Source organism: Lolium rigidum, chromosome 1 (genome assembly GCF_022539505.1).
Source record: "Lolium rigidum isolate FL_2022 chromosome 1, APGP_CSIRO_Lrig_0.1, whole genome shotgun sequence".
Classification (NCBI taxonomy): domain Eukaryota; kingdom Viridiplantae; phylum Streptophyta; class Magnoliopsida; order Poales; family Poaceae; genus Lolium; species Lolium rigidum.
Window position 1 is genome coordinate 46125525 of NC_061508.1, and position 20889 is coordinate 46146413.

The 20889-nt window shown below is 46.0% G+C and overlaps 1 protein-coding gene across 1 annotated transcript; it reads right to left on the reverse strand.

Annotated features, from left to right (window-relative positions):
• Positions 1 to 14132: 14132 nt before the first annotated feature.
• LOC124685282 lies at positions 14133 to 19858 on the reverse strand. Its single transcript, XM_047219618.1, has 10 exons — positions 19683 to 19858; positions 19511 to 19581; positions 17507 to 17648; positions 17072 to 17359; positions 16825 to 16978; positions 15808 to 16743; positions 15480 to 15718; positions 15301 to 15374; positions 14979 to 15090; positions 14133 to 14538 (listed from the first exon to the last, which is right to left on the reverse strand). Exons 1-10 carry the CDS (start codon positions 19752 to 19754, stop codon positions 14515 to 14517), a joined length of 2112 nt encoding a protein of 703 aa, XP_047075574.1. The 5' UTR covers positions 19755 to 19858; the 3' UTR covers positions 14133 to 14514.
• Between the last annotated feature and the right edge of the window lie 1031 nt (positions 19859 to 20889).

Below are 20889 nucleotides of genomic sequence, written 5' to 3' on the forward strand. Positions count from 1 at the left end.
CTACTGTAATTGTTCTTTACTTGTTCTTCTCAAACAACCATCATCATCCACACTATATATCTAATCCTTTGTTTACGAGCAAGTCGGTGAGATTGACAACCTCACTGTTACGTTGGGGCAAAGTTCTGTGATTGTGTTGTGCAGGTTCCACGTTGGCACCGGAATCCCTGGTGTTGCGCCGCACTACACTCCGCCGCCATCAACCTTGAACGTGCTTCTTGACTCCTACTGGTTCGATTAAACATTGGTTTCTTATTGAGGGAAACTTGCTAATGTGCGCATCACACCTTCCTCTTGGGGTTCCCAACGGACGTGTCAACTACACGCATCAGTGCCTCCTGCTCGCTGCTCTCCATGGTTACGAGAACGACATGGAGCTTGTGGTCTTGGATGGCTAGTTCTCATATCTGCGCCAGGGGAGTCATGAAGCTTCTCTCGGGAGTTTTTCCACGATGGTCCTTCGTCGGCAGCCGACGAAAATAGTCGTGCGGCGACCACTCACACCTCCTTCGTCGGTGGTGGTTTGCTCTGGTCGGCGACTGCAGGTCTGCATCAACCTCCAGGCCAAGATGCCAACGCGGAGGCCTTCCAACTAGAACGCAGAAGGCTAAGGGCATCTCCACCGGCACGACCCAAACTAGGATACCGTGTTCGAACCATTTCGTGTCGACATGCGGACCGGTCGCGCGCGCTCTAGCGGTGCGACCTAAACGGACCGACCCATGTGGGGCGACCCAACGACCTTCTTCCTCTAGCCATCAATAGAAGTAAGCTAACTCCAAAGCTGCCCACACCGGCTAATGCCTGGGCTAGCCGTCTACCTTCATCAATATCGACGTTTCGACCTCCACACTGGAATCCAATGCCTTCGCCTTTTAACGGGCCACCCACGGCCGTTTTCTTCCACACCCTCATCTTCTTCTATTCCCAGCCAACACCATGGCTAGCGGCATAAGATCGAGGGGAGGGCATATAGGACGGCCACCGGGCCTCGGGCCGTGGCCGAGGCTGAGGTCGCTCGGTAAGACATGGTGGGGGAGGGAAGGCCAGAGTCAACCACCGCCATCCCTATCGCCACCATCGTCGCCTGAGTTTGTCGCCATCGATCTCTCCAGGTTTGAATTCGGTGTCACCATCCACTTCGAAACTGCGCCTGCCCGAGAAGTTTGTGTCGATAGGCAAGAGCCCTACAAGCTCGTTCAAGGATGCAGCCAAACTTTCATACATTTTCAAGCAAGTTGAGTTGGACCGCGGACCGCGAGCGAAATTCTATCCACGGCATAATTTAAATTGACAAAATCAGACTATTCAGATCGCTGTTTTGAGTTCGCCGAGATGCCCTATCGGCGCACGTGCAGACAACTTTCTTCCGAGCTAGTATATTTGGAGCAAGAATGATGTGGTTATCGGAGATATACTCCTTGATCGCCCCGCGTATAGCGGCAGCAAGTGCCAGGAGAGAGAGCCGGAGAGCGCGCAGCTGGGCAACGAGACGCGACGCGGGCTCGTCGTCGTCCACCGGCCGGGTGCGCCGTGGCGACGTTGGCCGCTTGCTGGACCATGCGGCATACGCAGCTCACTCGGCACTGTCCGTCTAGCGCTTCTTCTAGTACAGTACTTCAGTTCAGGGTTGGGTTAGATCTGCATCATCCTGCGGTTTAGTATTACCGTTCCGCGTTCCATGTTCCCCAGCAGCTTCATTCGTTCATTCATGGAGCTCCAAGCACATGGCAAGCCAGGGTGGCGATCTAGCCTCTTCCTGAACCTGAACCCCATGTAATGCCTCTCTTTGGGTCTTGGACATACGCACGCAAACGACTAATTTAATCGGTCCAGTTTTAATAAGGTTATCATCGCTCCTGCGCATGCATGTAGCAGTAAAGATATCTGAATACCCATGGCACATGACCAATCGTCGTTGCTGCCTCTGCTCACCACATGGATCCGGAGAAATCGAGATCGACCCGGTCTTCCATTCCCACAGGCATCTCTGTCGGCGAGACTGAAGAATTTCACTCGTCTGCAATATTTTTACAGATAGCTCAAACGATGGTTGTCAGTACGCCGTCATCCATATGGACCACCTGGGTTGGTGATCGGTGCGTGGATGGATTATGCGTGCACCGAGACTCCGAGAGCCTGCAACTCCGGCAGCAGCTAGTGCGACAACGACGAGCGGCCAAGACTCTGGAGTGCGCGCTCTCGCATGTGAGCCGGACCTTTATTCGGTTAAGTCCACACTTCAAACTGTAGTGCCACCGAGCTCTCGCTCTCTCACTCACTCATTCATGACCACTTGACATTCGAGCATATTCAGACCTTGGATCACGGCGATACAAAGTACAAACCCATCGAGTCAATAGATTCAGACGGCGAGGACATGTCGTATCCGCTGATGAATCATGCATACCTGCATTGGCAAAATTCGATGGGCAGAACTACACATGGCACGCTCGTCGGTTTCTTATGACACTAGATGGTATTAGGACAAGATCCTACCGCATGGATTCAGCTACCTTACCGATTATCAATTGATTGACTCGGAATGGAAAGTTTCTTTCTTGTTGCCTCTCAACTTTTGCCCTTCTCATCGCATTGCTAGGAGCTTCTTCTCGAATCAAGACCTCTGTTCGGGGTCCACGAGGCACAAGCTCGGGAAGCAATTTGGCCTCGGCAAAATGACTTGGATTTCCGTAGTTCTTTTTGTGAGGTGGATGAAGCTTAGTACATATGACCTCTTTCTCCTGGTGTCTCAATTTAACCAAATTTCGGTAGATTGACACAAACTCACTTAAATGCAAGCAGGTCTATATTTCATGGTTTCAATATGACTGCTTATGATGGTTCTTTCTATCTACTTTTATCTAAAAATAATCAAGTTATTAATGATTGGGCGAAACCAAGAAATTACCCATGATAACCGGACCGTGAATATATAAATAAGTCAACCTCACTCCCTTGAATCTAGTCAAAAAGATTATCAATTCCATTTCAATTACATAAAAAATGAGTAATATTCTCTTGCTAGTATTCGAGACATGTGGATTTTATGGAACAAAAAATACACTGATCATTACATGGAATTCTTCCAAAACCTTATTACTTGTTTGTTTGTAGCCTAGAAAGCCCTTTGGTTTTGGATGCTCATTGCCAGTCGAATATAGTTTTGATTTTGCTAAAGAATAAGCATGTACAATGGAAAAATAACATTAGCACCAGCCATCCCCAAAGGAAAGGTATAACGGAGTGTGGGAAAATCCAGTTGCTAACGCTTCCAGCTGTGGGTTCTTCACAATTAGCCAATGTTCAAGAAATCGTTAATCTTAACTTATCCATCGGCCTTAAAATGAATATTAACCATTTATCGGCCGATTAATCGAGTTTATCGGTCAGCCATTTATCGGCTTATCTTTTTGTAAATCCTAATTTTTTAAACTAAATTTCTACAATATGCTATGCAAAAAATAATATTGAAGCATTGCACATAAGTATTACCTTGATTCCTTGCATTTGAATAAATAATAATGGAAAATTTGAACTAATATAATGTACAGTTCTACAAAACCATATGACGAAAATTTCAACTACCATACCAAATTTTATTTAAATTTCACTAACAATTAGCCGAAATATCGGCCATGAGATTGAAAATCGGCCGAAATATCGGCTCTAATGCAAAAAAAAAAAATCGGCCGAAATATCGGTGGCGCGATAAACTGGCTGATATGCTGAAATCTTATCGGCTACCACCCGATTCACGATAAATCGGAAAATGCAAGGCTCCTCAATATTTTTTTCATTAATTACTCTGAATTCCTTTATTTTCATATAAAGATCATTTCCTTCACGAGTCCGTTTCCCGACTCCACATACCAACTTAGTTATCCGGTGCAGCTATTGGCATAACAACCGGTACACCATAGGTTGATCTAACCCAGTCCTGTTGTACTGGGGTTGGCTCCTCATCGCATTTTAATCTATATTCTTTGTAGTTGCTTCACACCCAAAAAAAAAAATCATTTTTTGGCACTTGGAAGATAGAAAAAATATTTTTGTACATAAAAGCTGGAAACATTGTTTTCCATCCAAGATGCACTCATCTATCAAATATAGGCACATTATTGTAAACTATGTTTCTCAAGAGGAGAGAGATATTTCGGAAGAGCGTATCGTACGAAAATGTACCGAGGCTTGATTTTCCAAGACCTAAGAGGCTGAAATAACATCATCAAACATCAAGTAGGATTTCAATTTAATAGTAAATATAGGATGGATAATACATATATTTTCTGAAATTAGTTACATTAGTTTTAGGGGAATTAATTAAACTGGGAGGGCTAAAGCCTATAGCTTACATGTTTCGGATGGGGATGGGACGCGATTTACATTTTTAGGTTGGGCTTTAAAGCATGTCCTACCGGAACAGGAAATGCCCAGGTCTGAGAATTGGCTCAGGTATTTTATAATATTCCAAAAACAATTAAATTAGTACGATGTGCTAACGGGTCCCCTACGCCAAGTCGCCAACCAGTGTGGCCGGGAGCCCAAACAGAAAAGGAAAACCGAAAGACGGACAAAGAAAATAAAACCAGACCAAAAAACTAAATAGGTTAACTGGACAGAAAGAATCATACAGAACAAGGCAAAACTAGTTATGTACCTGGCCAAAAAAGGGTTGTGCGGCACTGGGCAGGAATTACCACATGGTACTGCTTACATCTTTGATCTTCCGGACCGAGCCAGGCTAGGCTTGGCATTTTTAAGAGCCTGTTCTTGGGCCACACTTAATTTTATTGTACTATCATGGGATCTTATTGGTTACAAGAATCTACAAAGTACATCAAGATTTTTAGACATGTATATTTAGAGCTCTCTGCGAATAGTTGTTAAGAATATACTAATGTGGATGCTATGACACACGGATGCTCTATAACACATATCATTAAAAAAAATCAATCTTTATTGTTGTTTCTAGACCAGAGGGGAAATTCAACTCAACAAAAGGTTCATTAAGAAAGTCCCAAACTAAAGTCGATGAAAAAACTAATAGAACTTACGTTAGAAAATATGATTTTAGTCTAGCACGAAGGTATTTTGAATGATAGAATTATAATTTATGTAACATAGAACCCCAAATGTTAGTATATTTCTTTGGTATGCGGAGAAATTCAAGTGAAAAAAATGATTTGTCAAGAATATCCCAAACTAATGTCGATGAAAAAACTAATATAACTTATACGGATGTTAATATGCATGTCAATAATAGGCTTTGGAAGACACAATAGTCATTGAAATATAAACTTGCTGGTTGAAATTTTGTACCGGAGGTTCTTAGTGTGACTTCTTTGAAGACCTTTAAACAATTAACATGATTCCAATTATAATTAGATGGGCAAAACTTGTATGAGTTGTCATGTCACACTCCTGCAACCGAACAAAAGCATCACCAAACCTGATGGTAGTTTCTAGCATATCATAAGTTGAATTAATTCCATCTACTTGGTACATGAGATACTAGAGATATATCAGGAGTTTTAACTTGTTCAGCAATAAACTGAAACTCCTGTTTTCTTGATGTTGAAGCCTTTACATACTTCAGTGTCTCGCAAACATTCACAAGAACATAGAGAATGAACTTCAAACCATGTTGTACTATGAGATTTAAACATGAGAGGCACATCCGATATGGAAAAGATTGCATTTCAGTTTTGCAACCCATTGCCAACGGGGATGGCCGCGTCTTCCTTTTATTTGGCATGGTGTTGCCATACGTCTTGGTCTGCAGGTTTCTTGGACATCGATGAACTCCGGCCTGAAGAGATGTTCGAGAGAAAGGAGGTTCAAAGCGAGCTACATCCCTTGGCTCCAACACCTAGTCCCCCTCCCTGCCCCTAATGGCGACATCCTCTCCAAATCTTCCCCTGCTCAATATTCTAGCCTCGACACCTCCTCGTCTCTGTATTCGGTCCCGCTCAAGACCCTAACCCTACCGACGGCGTCGGTCACCATGGCCATAAAAAGGGTAACGGGGATTAATAAAAAAAGGGGAGATTTACACCGACTACCTTTGGCCGGTCTCTCCACATACAAGTCCGAACCACGTTTGCGTGATATGATCGATGGTCTCCCGACGGGCGACGGCGCACGAACCACACTCTGCCGCCTTGAATCGTCTAGCTAGTAAAGACAAGCAACGCTATGGGAGATGATCTTTTGGGTGGAACCACTTGCCCGTTGCATTGCATTTGAAGACCTCAACGAACCACCTGTTCGGTGCCGTTGCTTTGCCGCGGCTGCCGATCGATGGGGTCATTAGATGATGCATGGGCAGATGGAGCAGCGTAGGTACGGCCCGATCGAAACGGTTAACTGCCCTAGTTAATAAAAGAAGGGAAATGAAGGTGGAACTGTGTATATGGCACAGGAGTACAATTTTACAACTCATTGGTTACAGAGGACAAGAATATACATGGGAGGGACGTAGTGCGCGTTGCAGGTAAAAGGGATAAGGAGGACTTTTACTTTTAGGTAACATAGGACGTACTCATGCTCCAGACGAAAACGTAGTGCCGAGTAGAACAGCACGTTCCCTAGGTCCAAACTACAGTTTTCGTCCGAGTCGGAAACTACTGTTCGAGTATCGTACAACGCGAAGCAGCTGTCCATGACCAAGCAATATTTTTTAGAAAAAGTCCAAAATCAACCTTGAACTTGTAGGGTTAGCTAAATCAAACCCTGAACTTTAAATCCTGAAAATTGGTACCCTGAACTTACAGATCCCGGTCCATCCCGGACCCTCAGCCTATTTTGTGCCAAATGAATAAATAATTGTTAAATTAAATAATTTGTTGATCTGACTGGCAAAGTAGGCCCACATGTCAAACAATCTTCTCCTCCAATCTCTTTCCCTTGCCTTGCTCACGAATCTATTCACATCTGCTGACCGTGGCCGACTACGTTTTATACGACTCTGCACACGAGCGCTATTGCTTGAGGGAGCAGGGTGGCAGCAACCGGCGGCGCCGTTTTGGCCGGATCAGAAGCAGCGTGGATGGGCGGGGGACCTGCAAGCGGCGGGGCAGAGAAGGAAGCGGCGAATGGAAGAACCACACTTGGGAGGAGCGGGGATGGGCCGGGTGTTCGACTCGGATGTGCCAGAGTGGATGTGGAGCATGCAGTTCAATAGCACCGGTGAGTAAAACAAGATACGAAGAAATGTGTAGCTAGCCAATTCTAGGTCTGCGAAGTGCACGATCTGTCGTCGGCCAGACTCACCGTGCCGCCTAACGCCGGCGGCAAGTCGTTCCCGCAGCCTCCCTAGGTAGAAGACGAAGTTGTCAGCAGGAAAGACGAGAGAAATGCCGGTTCAGTATTGATAAAATCCCTGACCAGTGGGTCCCTTTTGTCAATGAGAGAACAATATTAACCCGGTCTGATTTGTGGCTTTCCCGGCGCGCCAAACAGACCTAGGGTCGGAAATAGACCGGGATTCATAGTTCAGAGTGCCAATTTTTGGGATTCAAAGCTTAGGGTTTGATTTAGCAAACCCTTACAAGTTTAAGGTTTATTTTAAACTTTTTCCAAGAAAAAACCACCGAGCTAAGGAGCCTAGCCCATAGTTTCTTCAGTTGAGGGTTGGGTTAGATCTGCATCATCCTGCCGTTTACTGTTCCATGTTGTTCCCCTAGCAGCTTCATTCATTCATCGAACTCCAAGCATGTGGCGAGCTAGATTCTTCCTTTTTTTTCAACCGGGCTTCCACCCCTTTCCATTGCAATAACGGAAATAACAGGTCTTACAAAGTCATATTTTTACAATGAAGAAAGGGGAGTAGGATGAACGGGAAGCGAGCTGGTGCAGTATCAGGAAACCCACTACAAGTATTCGACATCGAATACCCGCCATGGGACAAAAACCTGATACCACAAAAAAACTAGAGTTTCAAGCGACACACACATAAACCTCCACATGGAAGGACAAGATCCAAAAGCTACAGAGACTAGGGATGACAGAAGCGACCACCACAACTCTGGAACAGATCCAACCAACAGCCAAAAGAAGGGCACGACTCCATCAGGCGCAAGATCAGGCTTCAGTAATCATTAGCAGTTGCCCTGGAGCGGCGGAGCTGGGGCGCGAAGCATAGATGGACGAAGCTGCTATCATCATCTTCTGGGCGCCCATCGACAGACGGCTTTTGTCCTCGGCCTTCAGTAACCCTGCCCAATAGATCAACAAAGCAATAGAGGAGAAAGTGATTTCACTAGGAGACCTCAACACATGATCATCAAAGGTCATTTTATTCCTTACTGTCCAAATGGCCCAGCAAGTAGCCGCAATCAAAGTCATAAAAAATCTCTCAAAACCAGGATTGAATCTATGAAACCAAGCCATCGTTTGCCAAAAATTAGTTGGAGCACAACTAGCCCCCATTGTTGATCCTAAGACCCCCCCAGACCACTTTGGACGTGTTGCAAGCAAAGAACAGATGATCACTAGTCTCAACCTGATTGCAAAAAGAACATAAAGGGGAACCCATCCAATTTCTTTTCCTCAAATTCTCTCTGGTAGGCAAGGCATTTCTACAAAGTTGCCACATGAAAATCTTTATTTTCAAAGGTATTTTAGCTTTCCAAATCCATTTATTATGAGAACCGGCAAGAGGTGACTCCAAGAGCTTATAAACTGATTTGGTCGAGAGAGCTAGATTCTTCCTAATCCCCAATATAATATCTGTTGGGACTTCGGAAATTCAATTCGGCTCCCGGGTGCGTATGCTCCCTCTACTAAAAAATCATATTTTGAAATATCGAAAAAATTTGACAAAAAAATCTACATGTACATCTCCATAATATACGTGCGTTTATCAAGTTTCACGAAAAACCAATATTTTGTGTGGGCTATATAAAAAAGAGAAAATTTATCTTGTGAAAAACATTATTTTTAGCACCAAATTTTATCTTTTTTACACACGTCACATGATAAGTCGACTTTTTATGAAACGACTTTGTGAGCACGTATCACGTGAAAATGTACGTGCGAACTTTTAGTTTCAATTTTTTTAAAAAAATAAAATGTATGTAAGATGCATTTCGAAATATAGGGAGCATATGCACCCATGTTCCAAAACACCGCTCCCTTGGGACTTGGACATACGCAGGGAAACAACTAATTTAACGGGTCCAGTTTTAATAAGGCTATCATCACCGCTGCGCACGCATCTATCTGAATACCATGGACACATCATCGTTGCTAACCTGCTACCCATGTAGATCTGGAGCATTCGAGATCGACCCGGTCTTCCATTCCCACCAGAGCACAGAGGCATCTATGTCGGCGAGACTGAAGAATTTCACTTATGTGCATTTTTTTACAGAGCCAAAACTGTGATCGTCACGAGGCCGTCATCGTTGGACCACCTGGGTTGGTGATCGGTGCTTGCCTTGGATGGACGCCTCCAACTCCGGCAGCAGCTAGTGCGACAACAACGAGGGGCCAAGACTCAGGAGCATGTGAACCGAGCTTTATTCGGTTAACTCCAAACTCCAGACTGTAGCCCCCAGTGAGGAGTGAGCACTCTCTCACTCACTCATGACGACCTTTGAGCATATTCAGACCTTGGATCACGGCGTTCCAACCCATCGAGTCAATAGATTCAGACGAATACGAGGACATGTCGCGTTCCGCTGCTGACTCATGCATGCCTGCATCGGCAAAATTCGCCGAGCAGAACTTCACATGGCGTGCGCGCCGGTTTGTTCTTCACATACTCCCTCCGTTCTCTTTTAATTGACTCAGATTTAGTACAACTTTATACTAAATTTGAGTCAATTAAAAAAGAACGGAGGGAGTACATGGAGCCAGACGGTAGGATAATGTTCTACCTCATATGGATTCAGCAACCTTATCGATGATTGATTGATTGCATCGGTGATGGCAAGGTTTGTTGCTTCTGAACTTTTCCCATTTTCATCGCATTGCTAAAACCGGGAATCGTACCTAGAACTTGCACTGTTGCACGCGAGTACCAACCCCACATGCGTCCCTGAATCTTTTTTTTTTGAATAACAACAGGAGAACTGTTATATTCATCGCAATAGAGGAGAAGGTCAAGACGACCGGTTGACCCAGTTTATGAGGAAAACCGAGCCCAAAAACCATACAAAATGACCCCATTTTTGAGGAAAAAAAAAAGGTCGAAAAACCGCACAAACAACAGAGCCTCGTCGCCTACACGACACAAAGCCACCATTGCACAAAACAAACACATCCGTGCCCGGAGCCGCCACTCCGGCTTCCCCTGCTCGGCTTCGAGCCGCAACGCCGCACGGACTAGACACCTCGTAGCCCAGGCTACACTAGACGACCAACCGCAGACCACGAACGTCGCGCCAAAAGATCCGGGGCCGCCGCCCCGACATACCAGCCAGACCGACCATCCGATCGCGCCGACCGGGCCGACGGACTCGCTACCCACGTAGCACGAGCACGCCACCCATGCCTTGCTAGACCACAACCACACCCCATGCGCCGGTAGTTGCAAGGCCGTTCGAGGCCGCCGCCTCGACGCACCATCCACCGTCCGAGCCGCCGCCCGGCGTCCACCATCTTCGGCCGCAAGGCAACCATGCCTAGTTGATGCAAACCCACCACACCACAAGTGTCGAGGCCTCCAAAGGCGGCGCCTTCAAGAAGGTAGCGGCATAACTGTCGCCGTCGCCCGCTCACGAGGAGCTCGGGTTTTCACCGAGAGGACACCGGACACCCGCGACGGCGAGAGATGTAGCTCACGAAGACGCCTTCAAGAAGGAGTACGGCTCCCGTGGGCACCGTCGTCATCGGCACCTACTCAGGATAGGTGCAAAGCTTTCGCCTGGCATGCCATCTCCGCCATCGAGCTCGCTTGAAGCTTGGGTTGAAGGAGCGCAGCCACCAGAGCATGAGACCTTGCCGCCGACCACCAGACACCCACACCCGACGCAGCAGCCAAAACCAGCACCACACTCTGCTTCAAACAACTGCCGGAGCACCAAATCGGGACGGGAGCCGTCAAAGGTCTGGTCCCCAGCCGCCGCGTCGTCGGGGAGCCGCGCCATGGGCCCGCAAGGCCCAGATCGGCCGCCCGCGGCGACCCCGACGCCTCCACCGCGCCAGGGATGAGGGATCCCTGGCCACCAGCGCGCTTGCGCGACTACGCACAGAACCAGAGCAGGCCTCGCGCCACCACGCAAAGTCCACGGCCCGCGCGGCCCAGATCCGGGCCCGCGCCGCCAGGCGCAAGAAGAACGCAGCGCGCCCGCGCCTGCCGACCCCGTCGCCCAGCCTGAAGCCCCCACCACCAAGCCGACGCCCGCCTGAGGCCGCGCACAGCCACCGCAGGCCGCAGCCGCCGTATCCCGAGGCCGCTCCCCCGGCGCCGGACTGAAGTCGCCCGCTCGCTTGAGCGCGACCGCGACCTGACGCTCGCTTGAGCGCCGCCGGCAGCAACCGCACCAGCGCTCGCTTGAGCGCGGCCGTCCATGACGCAGCCAACGGGCGGCGAACAGCAGGAGGCGGCCGAGGGCGCGACGCCACGGCGAGAGGCGCAGGACGGCGACGACCTCCGGGGTCCGGCGCGACGTCTTCCCTCCGAGGTGGCCGCGCGAGATCCCGAGAGGCATAGAACCTCGCCGTCCCCTTCATCGGCGGCGGACGGCTTCGCCGCCGGCTGCCTCGGGAGACGACGAGGGAGAGGGCCGGGGTCTAGGTGGCGGCGGCGGGAGGGCTAGGTTTTGGCTCCCCTGTCGCCTGGAGGAGGCGACCGAGGGGAGCGAGCTCCCTAAGCCTTCCTGTGATAGTTCGTTCTCACCTCCTCGTATTTGTTATGCGTCCCTGAATCTGATCGAATGTGTAACATGTAACATGCTACGCCAACTCCATGTGCATCCTGCGCACTGCGTGACACTGGGGAGGAAGAATAGATGAGATGAGATCTGAGCACGGACAGGGAATTCAAAAAGGTGAGATCAAGCTAATCATTTTCTCCGGTTGAAAACAACTCGCTCTGCCAAGATTCTTCTCATTCTACTGATCAAGGGCTGCAGGCTACCCAAGTGCTCAGTAATGTTCATGTACAGTGTGCATGCATCAGTGTGTGCTATATCAGTAACATCTCAGGAACTAGGCAGTTGAGATGTCAAGAAATAGGGAGCTGAGTTCAGGAAACTTTGAACATTACTGCTACTGAACAAAGGCAACACTTGTATATACTTACAAAATTCTTGTTCAGTCGCCGGAGGATATGCACGAACCTACTAAGTTTATATACAACAACCTATTACATTACATTACATTCTACTCATCAATCTCAAAGTAAAACGGATGGTGACAGAAACACCCACACTCTTTCCTATGTGTGTAAGTACAAAAATATTTCTGTTTCGTAAATGTGTTTTGTCTTCACCAGTTGCCCTCGGCACGGAGAGGGTAACACCGAACGATGATCGATGATTGGTCATGTACATGATATAGGATTGATGCACTAGCCAAGTTTTTCAAAAGACTGATCCTATGGAAAGAGGCTAGGCACTATATTTATATTCAACACATGACACTTCTAAGTTCCTTCTCGAGGTCCATTCAGAGTGGAGGTCCTCCATTATTTCGTCTCACTCTCTTAAAGCCTCTGAATTAGCTACTTGACATGTTAATTTGCTAGATCCATAGTTATCTCGCCTCAGTTTTCCTTAGCTTTCTTTTGCTGCACGAAAAAGAAAATAGAGAATTTTAGCATAGGAGAAAATACATGTTGGCTTGTTAGCTTTAATAAGGAGCAGAGCTGTCAAAACAAACAAGTATGTAATGCTCCAAGTATATATAGTGAGAAAAGACATATGAACCGATTATAGATACCATTAGAACATGTACAATAGGGTGATGTTAGCCTCCCCTTACGATTGCCACATCGAATTTTTGCTTAGTTGGCAGAGAGAGCACGATGGAAGAGAAGGTTGTCTTCCCTTAGCTAAAGGGATGATCTCTTATGAGGGCTATTTTTCTCATTGTACGATTTATCTTCCATTAGACACATAATTTCCTACTAAAAATAATTAATTATCATTTATTGCAAGGGATGACAATAAGAGATAATGCATTGTATCATTATATTTGTCATCCTCTCTAGGTGACATGGACTACTAAGAGAAGGCGTGCTTTCCCTACCATTGTACATACCCTTAAACAACAGTATAAGATAGTCCACGGTGACCAGGGTTTATCCTCCTTTTCGAAAAAAAAGCAAAAAAAATTCTGGGGATGTTGGCTGTTTGGGAATGAACTATGAGGGCAGTTCTTTCTCTGGGGAGTTATCTAGTTTCGCAAATTCAGAAACGTCGTTGATTGAACAGATACCACGATGATAAAGTATAAAATGTAAGTACTTACAGGATGATTTTGACTAGCATACTTCTGAGCTCCTTCACAAGAGGCGGTATGTCGGGCGGAGAAGTACTTCTGTGTGATTGTAGATGCTGCAGCATGTAGTCGCGATCAGGACGCACAGAAACGCCCCTTGCCTTGTTTCAAAGAGAGGAGGACGAGTTATTCGCATTTAATTAGAGACATAGCACACATGAAGGCATAATGAGAGCTAGACTGCATGATCAATTTCCCTTGGCCAGAGATGACAAACAAGCCAGTTTGGAGGAAAAGTCTGAACTCAACATTAAAACCTCTACAAACACAGGTGTTCTCATTATTCTGTGTCTGTATACAAGCGATAGGGAAGCTTACTTGAGCCGATGCCTGTTGCATGTTGAAAAGAAGGCAACAAAATCATACACAAGCTCCTGTACAAATACTAGCAAGACTAATTAGTCCGTGAATGTATAACAAGTAACATGCTATGCCAACTCCATGTGCAATCTGCGCAGTACGTGACACTGGAGAAGAACACATGAGATGAGATCTGAGCACGGAAAGGGAATTCAAAATGTGAGATCAAGCTGCCAATTGAGAACATCTTGCTCTGCCAAGATTCTTCTCTCCTTACAGATTAAGGGAAGCAAAACTGCAGGCTTCCCATGTGTTCACCAATGCTGATGTGCAATGCATGCATCAGTGGGCTATATTAGTAAGATCTCAACAACTAGCCAGAAGAGTTCAGTGCTGTTACTGAACAAAGGAAATACTTATATACTTACAAAATTCTTGTTCAGTCACCAGAGGATATGCACAAACCTACTATTATACAACAGCAACCTATTAAATTACATTACATTCTATTATAATGTACACAACAACAGATTTCGCGAATGTACAGTTGCAGTGTTTTTGCTTCAGCAGTTGCCCACGGCATACAGAGAGGGCAACACCGAACGGTGATCTATGATGGGTCCTGTACTATGACCCTTCTAAGTTCCTTGAGGAGGTCCATTCAGAGTGGAGTTTCCACCTTTTATCTCATCTCAGTCTCTTAAGGCCTCTGAATTAGTTTCTTACTTGACATGTTAATTTGTTAGATCCAGTCATCTCGCCTCAGTTTTCCTTGGTTTTCCTTGGCTGCACGAAAAAAGAATATATATAATTTTAGTAGGAGAGTAATTTCAATGTGAACACATGTTGGCTTGTTAATTCTAGTAAGGAGTAGAGCTGTCAAAATTGACAAGAATATAACGATCAAAGTATATATACTGAGAAAAGACAGTTAGAACTATTAACTTGCTTAAGTAGCTACCATTAAACAACAGTAAAAGATAGTCCATGCAGGCCGGGGGTTTATCCTCCATTTCGGAAAAAAAATTAGTCCAGGGAAAGTTGGCTGTTCTGGAATGAACTATGTTACTTTGTATTCAAATGTCGAGGAGTATCATAATAAAATGAATAATGCTAGTTATGAGGGCTGAACTTTCTCTAGGGAGCCATCTCGTTTCCTAAATTAAGAAACAATGTTGATTGAATACAAACCTCAATGATAAAAGTATAAATATGTAAGTACTTACAGGATGATTTTGACTAGCATACTTCCGAGCTCCTTCACAAGAGGCAGTATGCCGCGCGGTAGTTAAGGCGCGGGATAGGCGCCGGAGAAGTACTTCTATATGATTATAGATGCTGCAGCATGTAGTCACAATTAGTATATAGCACACATGAAGGCATAATGAGAGCTAGAGTACATGATTTTACAATTTCCAGTGGCCAGAGATGACAAACAATGAAACAAGCCAGTTTGGAGGAAAAGTCTGAACTGAACATAAAAAACTCTACAAACACAGGTGTTCTCATCATTCAGTTTGTCTGCATACAAGCGATTGGGAAGGTTACCTGAGCCGATGCCTGTTGCATGTTGAAAAGAAGGCAACAAAACCATACAAAATGCTTCGGACTGCTCGGAAAATCTAAGAAAAAGAGCCAAAGTAAGTTGCATTTTATACTACTTGGAAAGAAAGGTTCAGTAGAAATACTAGCAAGATATTTAGTCATGCCAACAAATTTATGTTAACCTGATACAGAAGATCTTTCCAGAGTGACCCCCAAATGGTAGTTTCGGATGTAACACCAGAGGCTCTGGATGCAGACCCAACTTGATACAATGAACTTAGTGTCGACCAGGTCTGCCTTAAAATATCAACAATATCATCAAAGAAGTCCGCTACAAAACTTGCTAGCGCAGCAACAAGTCGGAATGGTGCAGCTAGTATCTCTCCAAAGAACCAAATTACAGGGTACAGAATTGAATTAGCTGCAGTCGACAAAAATAGTGGTAAGGCATCAAAACACATACACAAGGGAAAAAGCAAACAGAGGTTTCGGAGGTTATAGCAACCATACCTATATTAAACATAGTACTGAAGATAAACCAAAATGGCCACATGATCGTCTGTACTGCACTGATAACTGCACTGCACGATGTCTCCATCACTATCATTATGGCTGAACTTAGATATTCAACTGTTTCAGCACAAAGGTTCCATAGTGGCAGGGTAAATTCAAGAACCTCCAAAAGTGGACCCATAACCGGCTTTGTCAAAACACTAAGAACAGACTTAGTAGCACGTACAATCTTAAGAGACCATGTAAAAGCCTGCTCGAAATGGTGCAGAAAAAGCATGGTTCCAAGATATTTAAGCCTTGAGATCATTTCCCATGTCTCTATCCAATCAAACAAAGGACCAAATAATCTTGAGGCAGTTGCCTTCAACATCGGGACATTCTTGTAGAGGTCATAAAATCCTATAAGAACAGTAATTAATGAAATCAAGACATATAATGCTCTGGCCAGAGGACACATCCATGGGCGATATATCTTGCAGAACACTGGATATGACTGAAGAAAAATGACCCATGAAGGAAGGCCGTACTCAAGTAATGTTAACAGCCTCACATCAGACAGTATAACTTCTTTTAGTCTGAACGGCAGATCACCATCACTGAACCGGAACAAGATCAACACATCCTTGTATGTGCTAGGCTCAACCAATGGCTTGCTAAAGTCATTATCGCTGCAACATGATGAGGATGCATATCTTGGCGAGGTCACAAATTCCGAGTATGGTTCTTCAGACATGTTACTTCCAGAATCCGATCTTATTATCTTTCTTCTCTTGTAAGGCCCAGAGCAAGGTGGTGGGGTGTATGATGAGCTTGTGAAACTTGAAGACACCCTAACACATTGAACATCTCCAGAATGATCGCTATCGCTCTGTGCACTCTCGCTGTCCCAATCAGGTGTTAAGAAGTCATTCAGGGCATCATAAAATACATCACCTGCAACAGCAAGCATATAAATAGATTGCACTTGCAGGCAGGAATAAAGGAACTCAGAAGACATATCATTCAAACTTTTACCTTTAGGAGAGATGCTGTTCAAATAATCTTGTAAGATCTGACACTCGGAGTAATTTCCTGAGAACCAAGAAGAGATTAAAGATGAAGCTTGATTGACACTATCGAATTCCCATCTCTTCATTATTTTAGCTTCAACGACCATTGATGTATCAGTCTACAACAGCACAAAAGGAAGTAAGCATGCATGATTCCTTTAAAGTCGTTAACATGATATACACTGAATACTATCAACATTCAGCAGCAATACCTGAAGTTCATTCAAATAATTAATGCCACGCACGTCAGCCCAGTCTACCTCAAAAATGATAAAACCATATAATGTCCGATGCAGTTCCCTATTCAGCAGGCGAGAATCCTTCAATTTGTTGACTTGAAGCTTCTTATTCCGCATGGCATCATCAATCAGAGTATACCATTTGGATGATGGATTCCACGAATCTGGAGCAGATATTGGGCCTTCTGAAAATACAAGTTTCTCGCCAGCTTCATCTCTTTTTCTCCTAGCTCTAGTGTTCGCGAAAGGAGAGAATCTTGACTGAAGCACAAAATGGCAACAGTAAGGATATATCACAAGAGTAGTAAGCAAGAAAGAGATATTCCTATATACACTTATGTGAGCTTATGCGTATACAGTTATAGTATGAATTAAAGAGGTGGGTGTGCATAAAAGAATAAAGTGCACCTTGGTAACCATCAATTGCCAGAGGTGAGCAGGTTTTGTGTTCTGGTCTAGCAGCCATGGGCGGTTGTCAAGGAATATGAGGAACTTCTTGGTATCAGGGCACAGAAATATAGTAAGTTCTGCAAGATAGGACTGTAAATCCCTGCAAGTAGAAGAAAGCAACTGTTGTTCAGTTATACCTGATTGATGAAGAGTGCTGCAGAGAGAACTCTAAATTTACTAAAGCATTATCATCAGGTTACTAGATGCTATGTGGAAAAAGCAGAAAAAAAAGCTTGTCGGTTGCATAACCTGTAAACACCTACACCTCTGCACATTCTAAAATAGTTCCAACTGACATTGCAAAAAAAAAAAAAACATATAGAAATTTCTTCATGAAAAGGAAACTACTCCCTCCATGTCTAAATATAGTGCAGGGGGATATTCACTTTGGCTCATAGGAGCATTTGCTCCCATTGTGTGAATCAACATTTCGAAGTGTTAAAAAATTCTAAACTAAAAAATTTCATGTACATCTACATATTTTATGTTTGTACACAAGTTTTCAAAAAAAAACTATAAAAATTTGTGGCTCCAGTAAAAAAGACAAATTTTGATGCTATAACACGACTACGTACAGGATATTTTTTTGTCTTTTTTGTACACGGCACATACAATGTTGTTTCTCCATGAAAACTTGTGCGCTAACATAGAATGTCACGATGTACAACAAAAAATTTATGTCAGAATTTTTTGACATTTTTAAAATTGTTTTCTAATTATTTTGTATAATAGGAGCATATGCTCCTATGAGCTAAAACGCCACCTCCATATTAGTTTTTCCTTGATTCAGAACTTGGTAAGATTTGACCAAGTTTATACGAATAAATGTCAACATCTGTTGTACCAAACAAACACAACATAAAATATGTTTCATGATGGATCTAATGGTGCTGACTAGGTATTATAGATGTTAAGTATTTTTTCTGTAACTTGGTCAAAGCTTACAAAGTCTGACTTAGGACAAAACTAACATGCACCATATTTGACATTGAGGGAGTACCATTTTTTAATCCAACTGTCCAACCTTGCTAGAACTTTTCTTTTGTATCTACGAAAGCTATGGCAGGGTAGAAAACACCTAAAACCCTTGAAGAAAATTCTTGAGTTCCAATTTCTATTACATATTCCAGTATTGTCAATTGCCACAGGGTTTTTTATGCGTTGACATTCAATTCCAGCAAATCTAAAGGAAAGATGGTGACAGAAAAGTGAAGAGGCCTAAAGGTAAGTCGTAATGATGCTGAAGAGACAAACGGTGATGCACCATGGCTTTGCTACAAGCACTACCATATCTTAGAACACAGGCAGGGTGAAGGGTGGTAAAAGGTGTACAGTTGCAAGTATATCAATCTTATGCATGCTACACAATTCGGACAGGTAATTGCTATATATGGCAAAAATCCCCAACAACAGGTTTGTTTCCCTTGTACTGACTAGGCAAGGTCGTCACTGTTTCACCCTTATCCCCATATATAAGAAAGTAAATGCCGGACTCACTGAGGACAGTACAGAATGAACCATCTCCATCAGAGAATTCAGCTACCCCCACTCCTCCTCATCCGTGGGTAGGGGAATTTCTTGTCTATTTCTCAAGAATAGCATGCTGGAGCTTTCTTCCCCGAGCAGTCCAAACAGATAAGGGCAGTAGTTCGGGATTGTTGGCGGCTTCCATGCCGTTAGGAACTGTTGCAACGAACGATTGGACTGTGCCCACTAAGAGTGATTGGATGAGCTTTCCCTCGTTGATTCTACCACGGTACCACCGTGTTATATTCCCCACAGAAACAGCATATTCGACAACAGCAGCAGCACGGCATAGCAGCAGCTGGAATTCGGGGGAATCGGTCACCGTTCCCCGCAATGCGCGTTGGTAGAGACAGCCGGGAGAGAGAAATTTCGAGCGCGAGAAAGATCACAAGCATCCCCCAGAAGAAGGAATTCGAATCCCTGGCTGAAACGTACCCGATTTGCAGGCTGGTGAGCGGGAAGAAATGCCGCCTGGCGCCGCCGCCCGCCATGTCGCCCCCCGGTCCCTGGACGAAGGCGCGCCAGAAAAATCCCCACATCAAAGCGTCAGATCAGAAACCAGAGGCGAATGAAATTGTGGGGCAGACGGTCCGCGCTCGAGTAATACCTGCGCTGCGGCGAGGTCAGAGGCATCGTCCCATGGAGATGGAGATGATGAGGTGGGCGCGCTTGTCCGCATGCGCAAGGTGGCCAGCCCGCAGCGTTAATGGCAGCTCCCCCAGGTCCTAAAGACGCCGCCTACCGGGTCTCCCCCCTACGCGACACGAATCGGCAACGGCCTCCTTAAATACCAGCAGCAGCAGCCGCGCGCCGCCTGGTGCTCCGCCGGCGACCAGGGATCGCGGCGCGGCGAGGCGGCTTCGTCCGCGGGCGGGTCGTCAGAGACACGCACGGCTCGCGAGGCACCTTGTGGTGGGATCCTCTTCTTCCCGTCTCTTCTGGGTAAAACCAACAACCTCTGGCCGTGTGGGGGCGAGACGGTTCGGATATTTCGGCTGGATGACAGGTGGGGCCCGACGCTTGTGGGTCCCGGTGTCGGGCCGTTACGATCTCTTCTCCAGAGCCGTGGCTGACCGGTGGGTCCCATCGTGGCGTGCTCCCACAAGGCAGCTGTGGGCATCGCACTCGGCCCGGTTCTGTTTGCCCCGGATCGAAGCAAACGGAGATTTTATCACTCGCCCATACGCGGCTGCCACGCTGCTGATGACTCGTGGGTCCCGTGCGAAATCGACCCACATGTCGGCAGCCTATCCCAGCGATCCTCTGCGCCGACGGGTACACGTCAGCGCTCTCACGCGAGTTCGTGTTGACGCGTGTCCGAGTTGCTCTTTCGGGAGTGGGAATCAGATGCGGTGACGTGGTGCCGGGTGTTCGGACAGAGACAGCCGGCCCGGGACACGCGAGTGGGATGGAGAACGGCGTGAGCGTGACGGCTCGAGCGCCGTGTATTGTAACGATTTTTATTGCAGCCGATAGTTATGGTTGGCCTGCGGCTGCAGCACGATAGAGTTGGCCGGAAGCAGTCAATGGCCGTGGGCCTGCTTTCGCAAAGTAGTAAAGCTGACAATCCCTAAAGAGCACTAAGCTCCCAGGGTTGCGGGCGCTCGTGAACGCTCTGCCCGTCTCTTTCACGGGCCCCACAACGATTGATCGTATTCGTATTTCCTTTTCCCCGAGCACACACACCATGTGACGCCGTCTCCAAACCCTCGCCCCGGCCCTCCGCCGCGCTGCAGCCGGAGCCAGCGCGGCCACCACCGCCCAGACCGCTCCCTTCTCCACAGCGGCAGCCGCCTTCCGCCGCACCACTACTC

What these genes read in the sequence shown, in the direction of transcription:
- LOC124685282 (XM_047219618.1), bottom strand. Translation starts at nt 19,754, where the DNA reads ATGCGGACAAGCGCGCCCACCTCATCATCTCCATCTCCATGGGACGAT. An exon ending in GGCAATTGATGGTTACCAAG is followed by an intron (nt 17,360 to 17,506) that starts GTGCACTTTATT and finishes TTTGTGCTTCAG; the next exon opens with TCAAGATTCTCTCCTTTCGC. An exon ending in ATGCTAGTCAAAATCATCCT is followed by an intron (nt 14,539 to 14,978) that starts GTAAGTACTTAC and finishes TTTTTCGTGCAG; the next exon opens with CCAAGGAAAACCAAGGAAAA.